The sequence below is a fragment of the Conger conger genome, chromosome 19 (genome assembly GCF_963514075.1).
Source record: "Conger conger chromosome 19, fConCon1.1, whole genome shotgun sequence".
NCBI lineage: Eukaryota > Metazoa > Chordata > Actinopteri > Anguilliformes > Congridae > Conger > Conger conger.
This window is the reverse complement of record NC_083778.1, coordinates 20,066,477-20,079,342: the sequence shown is the minus strand read 5'-3', so window position 1 is coordinate 20,079,342 and position 12,866 is coordinate 20,066,477. Positions and strand designations below refer to the sequence as shown.

At 48.3% G+C, this 12,866-nt stretch overlaps 1 protein-coding gene across 1 annotated transcript in view; it reads right to left on the bottom strand.

The window, feature by feature from the left end:
• Positions 1 to 11,855, bottom strand: part of LOC133118851 (pleckstrin homology domain-containing family A member 5-like) — a 94,542-nt gene extending 82,687 nt beyond the window's left edge. The window contains exons 1-3 of the mRNA XM_061229107.1: positions 11,731 to 11,855; positions 11,543 to 11,619; positions 10,401 to 10,458 (exon numbers count right to left, since the gene is read on the bottom strand). Coding sequence (XP_061085091.1) covers positions 10,401 to 10,458; positions 11,543 to 11,619; positions 11,731 to 11,822 — 227 coding nt within the window. The 5' untranslated portion in view covers positions 11,823 to 11,855. The remainder of the gene's footprint in view (positions 1 to 10,400; positions 10,459 to 11,542; positions 11,620 to 11,730) is intronic.
• Between the last annotated feature and the right edge of the window lie 1,011 nt (positions 11,856 to 12,866).

Sequence of the window (12,866 nt, the reverse complement as noted above, 5' to 3'; positions counted from 1 at the left end):
CTCCCCTCTGCCCAACCTACACACAGCCAACAGTCCCATCAACACACAACCTACTGCACAACCAGCCTCATGCGGTCTAAAACAGTGTTTCTCAACTCGAGAACCACTCAAAGGTTTTTTGTTTTGCTCACACCAGATTTAACTAATCAAAGGCGTTTTTTTGTGGTTTGATTGGTTCAGTCATTAAATCAGGTGTGTGAGTTCCTGGTTACAACAGAAACCATCTGGCTAGTGGGTCCCGAGGACTGTGGTTGAGAAACACTGGTCTAAAACACACAGAACACCACAGGATTACTACACAGACATACAGTGAATGCTAAAGGGAGGATTAGCGCTCAAGGCCTCTGATACCGCCCTGAAGGCCCAGGGATGGGTCCTCTGACGGCTGCGTCTGAGTTATAGGAGCTGTGTGTCAGAGAGACGCCTGACCCTGCCACGCTCTCCGCCAGAGAGACACACGCGTGTTAAACAGCAGGTCACAGAGACACGCGACACGCAACACGCTCACCGCCAGAAGAGACACACGCATGTTAAACAGCAGGTCACAGAGACACGTGTGTTAAACAACATGCTCACCGCCAGAGAGACACGCGTGTTAAACAGCAGGTCACAGAGACACGCGACACGCAACACGCTCACCGCCAGAAGAGACACACGCATGTTAAACAGCAGGTCACAGAGACACGTGTGTTAAACAACATGCTCACCGCCAGAGAGACACGCGTGTTAAACAGCAGGTCACAGAGACACGCGACACGCAACACGCTCACCGCCAGAAGAGACACACGCATGTTAAACAACACGCTCACCGCCAGGAGAGACACGCGTGTTAAACAACACGCTCACCGCCAGAGAGACACACGTGTTAAACAACACGCTCACCGCCAGAGAGACACGTGTGTTAAACAGCAGGTCACAGAGACACGTGTGTTAAACAACACGCTCACCGCCAGAGAGACACGTGTGTTAAACAGCAGGTCACAGAGACACGCGACACGCAACACGCTCACCGCCAGAAGAGACACACGCATGTTAAACAACACGCTCACCGCCAGAGAGACACGCGTGTTAAACAGCAGGTCACAGAGACACGCGTGTTAAACAACACGCACACCGCCAGAGAGACACGTGTGTTAAACAGCAGGTCACAGAGACACGCGACATGCTCACCGCCAGAGAGACACACGCGTGTTAAACAGCAGGTCACAGAGACACGCAACACATGTTTAACAACAGTCAGTACGGACTTGGGCAAGGAATAAGTAGAAGTAATTCATAGTAAGGAATAGGATAAATATAATCAAATATTACACTTTCCAGTGACAACAGTCAAATAGAACAATGCATTTTGACCTGCACGAGCAAGTGCACCTGAGAGAGAGAGAGAGAGAGAGAGAGAGAGAGAGGGAGGGAGGGAGGGAGGGCGAGAGAGGGGGAGGGTGAGAGAGGGGGAGGGCGAGAGAGGGGGAGAGAGAGCAAGAGAGAGAGGGAGAGAGAGTGAGGGAGAGAGGGAGAGAGCAAGAGAGAGAGAGGGAGAGAGAGCAAGAGAGAGGGAGGGAGAGAGAGAGAGAGGGAGAGAGAGAGAGACGTGTTGCCCCTGGGATACGTGGGTCATGATGTTTTTTATGGTTATTGTTGTTGTCATTATTACAGTTTTATGTTATTTGGTAAACTCCCCCTCCCGATGTTATGACTATTCTTGTTATTGAACGTGCTGTCAAAACTGTTTATGTGCGTTGGCAAAACCCCACCAAGCGTTCGCGATGCCAAGCCAAACAGACAGAGGGCGGAACTGAGCACTCACTTCTGAAAATTCAAATTGTTGTCGTGCGTGGGGCAGGAGGGGCAGGATTTTTCCTTTGTTTTTATTTATGAAGTTCATCAATTAACTCCTGCCTCTGGAGCAATCTCTTTTCATTTCATTAAATCATTTGTGAGAGAAAGAGGGGAGATAGGGACAGATAAGACAGACAGACAGACAGACAGGCGGGCGACTGAGCCTCTCTCTCTCTCTCTCTCTCTCTCTCTCTCAGGGCACAGAGCCCTCTGCAGCATCACAGACTTTCTAAACCACTCTGCGGCTGGCCGTGAGTGGTAAATGAGATATATATATACAGTATATTATTTATCTGACATTATTTATTTGCGCGGCGGATCCCCTGGAGCTTCCTAATTTCCATCTCGGACGTTATAAATGTGTGCAGCAGGATATTAAGTGCGGCAGTTAAGTGCTGTGCTTAATGGGAGGCGCCTCTCCTCCAGAGGCTTCAACCAGCAACGCTCGCAGTTATGATTCCAGCCCAGTCGCTCGGGTGCATTACCGCCAATCCCGCTTCTGCTGAGTCCACTGCAGCCCGGCGCCGGTACCGCCCGGCAGGAGGACAGAGTTAGCCCGATTACCGCACCGAGGAGAACCCGGAACAGCACTTTTTTTTACTGCAGTCCGTGTTCCAGATTCGGGAGGGTTCCGGGTTTTACTCAGTGCAGTTATCCAGCTGACTCAGTAACCCTGCTCTGTGGGTTTTACTCAGTGCAGTTATCCAGCTAACTCAGTAATCCTGCTCTGTGGGTTTTACTCAGTGCAGTTATCTGGCTAACTCAGTAACCCTGCTTTGTGGGTTTTACTCAGTGCAGTTATCCAGCTAACTCAGTAATCCTGCTTTGTGGGTTTTACTCAGTGCAGTTATCCAGCTAACTCTGTAATCCTGCTTTGTGGGTTTTACCCAGTGCAGTTATCCAACTCAGTCAGTAATCCTGCTTTGTGGGTTTTACTCAGAGCAGTTATCCAGATAACTCAGTAACCCTGCTTTGTAGGTTTTACTCAGAGCAGTTATCCAGCTAACTCCGTAATCCTGCTTTGTGATACAGGGCCCGAGACTGAACACAGAATGAGCTCAAAGAACCGTGACTCAACCGTTGAGTCACGGCTCCGATGATCAGCCCAGGCAGCCATGACTCCAGACACAAGCTCAAACACGTATTTGCCTCAGTGAATTGTACCCTTCAAGCAATAGTTTGTGCCCATAATTGCTCCAGCCCGCACTACAGTTTAGACACTGATTAGAGCCCGTGGTTTACGGCAACCAGATTTTACGCCCCATAATTCAGGCCTGCAGTGGCAAAGTGCCAATATATCCTCTCCCAGCCGCGCCCTGAGCTAACACTGCCACTCCACAGCAACATACCTTACTCATTTTAATTATTTTATTTCTACTGACTAAAATTTTTAGTTTGAGCAACGGTTATCAACACACAGTTCTCCATTTTGTTCATTGGTTTTCACAGTAATAAGAGTATGCACTAAAAATGTTTCCAGAAAGATGATTTACCAACTAAATAAACAGATTTTCCGCTTTTAACTTGTCACTAAAACACTGACCCAGAAATGGCTCTTCACACTGTCAAATGTAAAACACTCACGAACCGGTGAAACGGCAAAATACCAACAAAAATGAAAGGAATATTTTCAACATTATACATTTTGAATAGATTCAGAATGCTAGTCATGATTATTAATTATGCACTAAAGCCAGGTCACCAAACATCTCAAGGGAAGAAACGACAACAAGCTCACGCAACCCAGACATCGCTCACCTCAATCAAATAAACACCCTCAGATCACGGCCAATTTTCTCCCAAACGACGTCGATCGGGAGCAAATCAGACATTTTTGTGAGTCTGTGAGAAAGAAAGAATCTGTCTGCCCTCCAGTGCCAATTAACGTTTTTTTGTCGTACAATTTGATTTCCAAAAGCGGAACTTTAACAGCCTTCTTTTACAAAGGGACCACAGACAGCCTCCTGGAAAGGGAAGTCATAGTAATCTCAGTAGTAATAATTATCCTTATCATAACAACACCAGTAGCAATCATTGGCCAGGTTAGGTAATCTAATGTCTACACTGTGAGCATTTTGTTATGTATTTATTAGGATTATTTTTTAACTTATTGGCCTACTGCTGCTGCTGTAGCCTATCCGCTCAAGAGGTTTTACACACTGTGTGTTCAGAGATGCTCTCCTGCATGCCACTGTGGTAATGTGCGGTTATTTGTGTCTTCCTGTCAGCTTTGACCAGTCTGACCTCTCTCAGTAACAATGCGTTTTTTCCTGCAGACCTGCAGCTCACTGGATGTTTTTATAAAAATATTTTTGCACCATTCTTTGCAAACTCTCGAGACTGCATGAAAACCAGGAGTTGCTGTGATATTCTAACCACGTCTGCATGCATTTTATGCATTTTGTTGCTGCCTGCATGCTTGGCTGATTAAATATTTGCATTAACAAGCTGGTGTACAGGTCTACCTAATCAAGTGCTCACTGAGAGTATATGTACCTATATATCACAGACGATTCACGAGGATTCCTTTAAAATGCGAATGGTATCGTCATATTATGGCTCAGGGATCTAGAAGAACAATAGACACCATTTGTGTGGAAGCCTGGCCAATCAGAACAAGGGAGAACCTTCACAGCTTTTTTGTTTTGGGAACAATAAAAAATAATACATCATAAATCTTTACTTATTCATGAGGCACGCGGTGTCGCAGGAAAGAACACGCGACGACAAAACGAAGATGAATTGAATAACCAGAGAAATCAATAATATTGTTTTTAAAATTTTCATTTTGAGCAATGAAATCAGAAAGGTATTTATTCTCCCCGAAACTGCCGGCACCTCCAGGTAATCTCAGAGGCTTCAAGAGAACTCTGGATTACAGGACGGCTGTCGTGACTTTTCAGTGCTTACAGAAACATTCAAACACTGTAAAAAAAAAAAATTTCACATTTCACCCTGACAGTACTCGCCAAACACTCTCATTAACTGCACCTCCAGGCCTCTGCTAAAGCGAGCATCGCTTACGCAAGACTATAGGCAACGTTCCACAATTACCATGACAACACACTTTCGGTCAATTTACGGGGATTAATTAATGCTGAGACAGCAATTAATGTCCGCAACGGAAAGCCGCACTCGTTACTCACGGTGACAGATAGAATTATCAACTGAAACAGCAAACTGAGAATGAGGAGGCTAGCCGTGGGGTACTATCTATGGGGTACTATCCGTGGGGTACTAGCCGTGGGGTACTATCTATGGGGTACTATCCGTGGGGTACTAGCCGTGGGGTACTAGCTGTGGGGTACTATCCGTGGGGTACTAGCCGTGGGGTACAATTCATGGGGTACTAGCCATGGGGTACTATCTATGGGGTACAATTCATGGGGTACTAGCCATGGGGTACTATCCATGGGGTACTAGCCGTGGGGTACTAGCCGTTGGGTTACTAGCTGTGGGGTACTAGCCATGGGGTACTAGGCCTGGGTACTAGCCGTGGGGCATTAGCCGTGGGGTATTAGCTGTGGGGTACTAGTCGTGGAGTATTACCCATGGGGTACTAGCCGTGGGGTACTAGCCGTGGGGTACTAGTCGTGCGGTACTATCCGTGGGGTACTAGCCGTGGGGTACTAGCTGTTGGGTTACTAGCCGTGGGGTACTAGCCCTGGGGTACTAGGACTGGGTACTAGCCGTGGGGCATTAGCCATGGGGTATTAGCTGTGGGGTACTAGTCGTGGAGTATTACCCATGGGGTACTAGCCGTGGGGTACCAGCCATGGGGTATTAGCTGTGGGGTACTAGTCGTGGAGTATTACCCATGGGGTACTAGCCGTGGGGTACTAGTCGTGCGGTACTAGCCCTGGGGTACTAGCTGTGGGGTACTAGTCGTGGGGTACTAGCCGTGCGGTACTAGCCCTGGGGTACTAGCCGCTCCATGAGAACGCCCCGCCTGACTCTGGAAACGGGACAGCACAGACGGGTCAGTCTGTTTCCTCAGAGGGGCTGGTGCAGGAAGCACATGCTGGAAATGGTGATAACTCAACCCCGAAACAGGACCTCACACCCTCCTGTGAGCCGCCTGCACTCCCTCCCCCCCGGAGGGGCGGAAAACATCGATTTCCTCCGCACCTCAAACCATCATCATGCTCAGGGATGTGGCTCTTGGACAGGGCAGGTGCCTAACGGGGGGGGTGGGGGGGTTGATCTCATACCTGCTATCTCCCGGCCAGGGATTTTACAATGTGGGTTCCATCACTGTCCAGTTATCCTGCTTATTTCAGGATAACGGATGTCCTCCCCCCCCCTCTCACTCCCCCCCTCATTTTGTCCGTTCGCTTGGCTGTTTCCCTTCTCAGAGCTGCCGTACAGACAGTGTGCTACCAAGAGGCAAGCTGCCTGAAATATTGAACACGTTACCCATATGGGCACAGAGCAAATGCTCTTTATTTTGTTTGCATTGCTGGCCCCACGGTTAGTGCAGAGAATATCGATGCTTAGTGAAGGAATATTCCCATGTAGCATTAGGATCATTACTCTGAATGAATCTCTCTCTCTCTCTTTCTCTGTCTGTCTCTGTCTCTGTCTCTCTCTGTCTCTCTCTCTGTCTCTTGCTCTGTCGCTCTCTCTCTCTCTCTTGCTCTGTCTCTCTCTGTCTCTGTCTCTGTGTGTCTCTCTCTCTCTCTCGCTCTGTCTTTCTCTGTCGCTGTCTCTCTCTCTCTCTCTTGCTCTGTCCCTCTCTCTCTCTCTCTCCGCCTCTCTGTGTCTCTCACTCTCTCTCTCTCCTTCTCTCTCTCTCTCCATCTCTGTCTCTCTCGCTCTCTCTGTCTCTCTCTCTCTTTCTCTGTGTCTCTCACTCTCACTCTCACTCCCTCTCTCTGTCTCTGTCTCTGTCTCTGTCTCTGTCTCTGTCTCTGTCTCTCTCTCTCTCAGTGAGAGGAGCAATACTATGGTGGGAAAACGATAGGTAGCGCTCACTTCTCTAAATCAGTCCGACTTCATAAGAGAACACAGTGTCTCCAGACTTCATTCTCTCACAGACTCTCCTCCAGGCACCTTCAGAGTCATTAGAAATGCGCGGGAGGCCCCAGTGATCTTTCCTGCAGTCACCCTGAACAGAGAGAGAACGCGCCGGTTCCCCCGAAAGGCGTCCGTCAATCGCAGAGCGATCTGCAGCAGAACAGCTATTAGAGGCCGTCTGAAATACCTCTCAGCAAGCACATAAGTCTCTGACAACAAGCTGCCACTCCCTCTCTCCCCCTCTCCCTCTCTCTCCTCAATCCCTCTCTCTCCCTCTCCCCCCCTCTCTCTCCATCTCTCCCTCTCCCTCTCTCTCCCCCTCTCTCCCACACACACACACACAAGCACACACATAAATACACACATTGTCACTCCCCCCTCCTCCCCAGACATAAATTATGTCTCCTTCAAACACCTTATATAAGCAACGGTACTTAGCTTACGGCGTAATTTTTCAACCTAGGACAAATAACCTTTAAATACCCTGTACCTTTAGACACATGCTACTGGCCCTTTTGAAAGCAATATATTGCTTCCGATATTTAAAACAGCATTCTTCCTTATGAGGACCCTATGTTATGGCTCGTAACATGACTGAGATGGTCAGAAGTACAGGAAAGTACTATTGTAAAGTCTCAGGCTACAATGCCAGAAATAACAAAATAAAAAGTATCTAAAGAGCAGTAATAAGAACATTCATTGAGAACCACCCTTCGCCTTTAAAACTGCCTCGGTTCTCTTAGGTGTGCTGTCCTGCAGTTTTATAAGAAAATTGGCCGGCAGGCAGTCACAGACTTATTGGAGAACTTGCCACAGTTCTTCTGCTGAATCTTGCTTGCTTCTGGCTATCCAGATATCCAACCCCCACAGCCTCAAATCAAGTTCTTATCTGAGAAGTGGTATATTACGTAATAGGGCATTTTACTTCAGGAAATACAAAACGTTTGGAGATCCTAATGCAGGTCAGTCTGAAAGACATGAAAGAGCAAATTCATGTTAATGGGCAGCCTGTAGCCTCGTGGCTAAGGTACATGACTGGGACCCAGAAGGTTGGTGGTTCAAGCCCCCGGTGTAGCCACAATAAGATCTACATAGCTATTGGCTAAGGCTCTTAACCCCGCATTACTCCAGGGGGGGTTGTCCCCTGCTTAGTCTAATCAACTGTAAGTCACTTAGGATAAAATCTTTAGCTAAATAACAAACTAACTATATTAACAGAATTCTAGGGTGACTTTGATTTTTGCACAGTACTGTATGTAGGAATGCTTTCAAATTTCACCAGCATCTAGAATCACGAGCGGCTGATATAATTATGTGACCAAAGCCGGTCATTTGTATCATTATCACCACCACAATTCATTTGCTTCCGAGACACCCTTTCTCCATTTAATTATGTTTACAGCTGGAAATCCAATACAGACAATTCATTCAACCTCATTCTCTATTGCCACGGCGACCCATTTGCCAGGGACGGAGAATATGTGGCACTTAACGCTACGATTCATTAACGGCTCCCAAGTTAATTAAGGTTTTGACACAACTCTGTAAGTGTCCTGGCAAATGATTTCATTAGTAGTTAAGATTCGATCCTCTCCCCCTAACGCCCAATCAGTGGGATAGCACAGGAGGAGGAAGAACGATCCATTCATCAGACTCAATGCACCGCAGTACTGTGGAAGTGTGTGTGTGTGTGTGTGTGTGTGTGTTTGCGTGTGGGGGGTGGTGTGTGTGCGTGTGTGTGTGTAGAGGTGTGTGTGTGTGGGTGTGTTTGGGTGTGCGGGGTGGTGTGTGTGTATGTGTATGTGTGTGGAGGGAGGGTGTATGTGTATGTGTGTGTGTGTGTGTGTGTGTGTGAGGTGGGGTGGGTGTGTGTGTGTATGTGTGTGTTTGTTTGTGTTTGTGTGTGTGTCTGTGTGGGGTCAGGGGTGTGTGTATGCATGTGTGTGTGTTTGTGTGGGGTCAGGGGTGTGTGTATGCATGTGTGTGTGTGTGTGTGTGTGTGGAGGGAGGGTGTATGTGTATGTGTGTGTGTGTGTGGGGGGGGGGGGGGTGTTTGGGACAGTGGGGGGAGCTATGGTTATGCTTTATAAATTGATTATGTTATAGCATTCCAAATTAGCTCTCATACTGATAAGCGGCATTTTAAGCAAGCATACACACACACACACACACGCACGCACAAGCGCACACACACACATGCTGGTGTATGCAATCAAACAAAAGCACGGACACACACGGACACACACGCACACACACACACACACACTCCTCTACACACACACACACCCACACACACAGGCACACACGCAGCATTCAGAAGCTGTTAAAGTACCGTGTAATGATATTCATCCGGTCCTATGGAGTATATGTCTATCGTTCTCACAATGTAACACATCTCTGGCTGGATGAATCAGAAGATTTTCATTAAAGTCCACTAGAAACAGAATAATGAATGTGTCTGCTGTCATAGGAAAAGCAGACACTCAGAACACATCCAATAACGTGGACTGAAATCTCAGCAAGCCCGTGCTGCTGTTGCTATCGGGAAGATCAGTGAAACTGCTCAGTCCCAGAGGAACCATGGGAGTTAGTCCAACACACAGCAGCGTACAGAAACTGCCTCACTCACACACTCACACACTCACACACACACTCACTCACACACTCACACACACACTCACACACACACTCACTCACTCACACACTCACACACACTCACACTTTCACACACACACTTTCACACACATTTGTACATACAAACACATTCACACACACATTTTCACTCATATATGCACACACACACACACACACACTTTCACGCACGTATACACGTGCACACATTCGCACACGCAAGCACGCACACACAGAGGGCCGTCTCTAGTGGGGTGAAAGGTGGTGACAATTTTGTAGGTAGGATGGAGTGTTTTCTGCGTGTTGCAAAGAGAGCCCCAGATTTGGGCCGAAATGCGGCTGTTTATCTCCGTAATGTCACACGCGGTGTGGCAGGGAGACACGGTCTGCTGAGGGTCCGGTGACACTGCTACATCACTCTCACCTGGAGGTCAAAGCACCCCCTGCCCGCCAGGACACGAGTGTACACCCCCCCCCCACCCCCCCTCCACCCCACACACACACACAGACAGACACACACACACACACACACACACACAGTCACAGTGTGTGCTCTCCAGCACCGTCACAGGGGAGAAACGTACAGACGCTTCAGGAAAAGTAAAGTGCCTTAACCGGCACCCCGCACAATCTAGGGACACATTTACCCGGGGACAGAGAGAGACGTGCAGCCAACCAGGATGCAACTCGGCTGGTGTGCTGTACCTCGAAACAGTGCTTGTCCACGAAGTTTAAAAATACACATCTCTCAAGGGGGAACATGAACATATCCCGAAAGATGCAAGGGGACCTAGGGCGGATGAGGGGGGGGGGGACGGGGATGGGCGGGGGGATTGGGGGGTGTGACAGAGACAGAGATAAGGTAGGACTGAAACGAAACCAGCCTCGAAGCTCGGCGTCTTTGCGTGTCAACTCACTTAATAAAGCACCGCGCTCCCTCGAACGTGTATCCCTCCTCCCATCCGGTCGGTAAATCTGCGTCGGGGAAGGGAAACAGAATGAATAAACACACATATTTATGTCAATAAAATTAAAGTGAGCGCCAGAGAGGACAACGCGGACGCAGCGCCGAGCGTCCGTAGTTCTGCGAGAGCACGCATGCCGCTCTGCAGGCACTGCCGTCGGTTGCTCCGGAATCTCGGTTATCTGCAGCAGAATATTTAACTGGTCACCGACCGCCGCTGTTTCCACGCCAGCCGAGAATCCCCGTGTCCAGCGCAGCGAGACGGTGCAGACCACGAGTGTAGCCGAGAGAACCGTGTTAATTCGGAGTCTTGTCAATTGCCTTGGCGTCTTATCGCACGACTATGTGTTCCACAATCTCACGGTCAACCGCGATTCAAGTCAAGTTCCTCTCCCCGCTCCATTGGCCGTGCCGTTGTGTAGGCTATTCTAATTGCCCCAATTTGTATTTCGATGCTAAAGCACCGGCGTTCTTTTGAATCAGGAAAGCGTACGCTACTAGCATTTAAGTGGCGTCTCGTATCACACCATCTTTGACTCGTTTTTTTATTATTATAATAAACTATAATAACAGATGTTTATCAATAGGTGAGCTGTCTGGGAACATGCGATTGACGCGTTTGCGGAGCGGCAGTCGGAGTGGTCAGTATTTCGAATACAAAATAGCAGGGTTACGGCTTAACGTTAGCAACCTGTTCTAAATCTCACCGATACGTCTCAGGTTTGTTTTTTTTAAAGACATATGACATGACAGTTGTAGCATACTGTTGAACACTTACAATATCTAGGCTACTTTGACATAAAACAACTTCAAGCAGAGAGGCCAAATGCGAATATAAGGGAACTTTTAACGACTTCGTCTTTTAGGCTACGCAAATTAATTCCGTTTCCTAAGTTCGCCTGCACGGCGGGTGCAGACATCGCGCCTGAAACGTCGGGGGATTGTTGCTGCAATTCAGTGTCAGAGCGAGTAACACGGCGCGCGGTGGATCTCGAGCCCACCATTCAAACGCGTGCAGTGCTACGGTGCCGACAGCCAATAACAGATGTCAAGCGCAGTCCGACACGCAACAGAAGGGGGTGTGGGAACATTTACCTGGAGTTTTCCTGTGGCCAGTAATAACGGCCTCACCAGTGACTGGATGCAGCCAGGTTGTGCTCTTTGCTTCCTCACTGTTGGCAAGAAATGGGAAAGGTGAAAAATGTAAAACATTGCGAGTTGAATATTCGCGACGAGACAAAAGACAGATATATCCGAATGGGCTGTATCCGTTTGATATTTACTTGATGAAGAAGACGCGGCCATCCCGTGTCACCCCGTAAGTCCAAAAAGAAGGGATGCAAGACAGCCAGTCGGGGTTTAGATCCGCCGCCATGTCTGGCAATCTACCCAAGATTGGAGTGCGCGCCTCCGCTGGACGCTGCGCGCACACGGAGGCTGTCAACTGGGTCTGAGCGCGAGCGGAGCGAAGCGAACCTCTGGGGGGCGGGAGCGCGCTTGCGAATCTCACTAAAAAAAATTCGTTCTGTCGCTCCAAGCCAGCTCCCGGGGCTCATTTTGCACAGCATTTTGTTGTCAAAACAATTAAAGCGAAGACATTCATTCGGAAGCTAACACAAAAAAATAGACGTCATTTTAGGACCGCAGTACAGCCTTAACAAACTGCAGTTTATACTCTTGCGAGTTTGTGGTTCCAGATTTGCAGGATGAAGGACAGATATCAACGTAAGTGTTTACATTTTACCTCCAACCTCTATTTATCTCGGCCGATTGAACTTTTGTATTCATGTCAGATGTCATCCAACAAGAAAAGCCTGAAAGACAAAGAGGACCAAATACAGGGACTCAAAGTTCTGAGTGGGAAGCAACGACTAACTGCAAATTGTTGGGCTTTAATTCCAAGACTCAGACATCCAAAGACATCAGATAAAGTAGTAAGAGTCAGCTGATCGGTGGCGTTCCTGATTCATGTCGCCGTGTTTTACATGTTTTAAAACCACAAGACACTGAAATATTAATCCTGCATCGTCCGCGATCACAGTGAATCGCAGCGATGCGCATTTATACGCCGTGAATTATTAATTCACACGTCCTTCAGATTTATTCGGGCCAGCGTTTTGAAAAATCCCCCCTGCCGTCAGCCTCGGTACCGTCTCTGCCTGTACGGCGCGTGGATTGCAAATATACCTGTCGTAAATGGTTGGTAAATGGTTGGAAAATGGTTGGCATTTATATAGCGCCTTCATCCAAAGCACTGTACAATTGATGCTTCTCATTCACTCATTCATACACACACTCACACACCGACGGCGATTGGCTGCCATGCAAGGCGCCGAACAGCTCGTCAGGAGCATTTGGGGGTTAGGTGTCTTGCTCAGGGACACTTCGACACAGCCCGGGCGGGGGATCGAACCGGCAA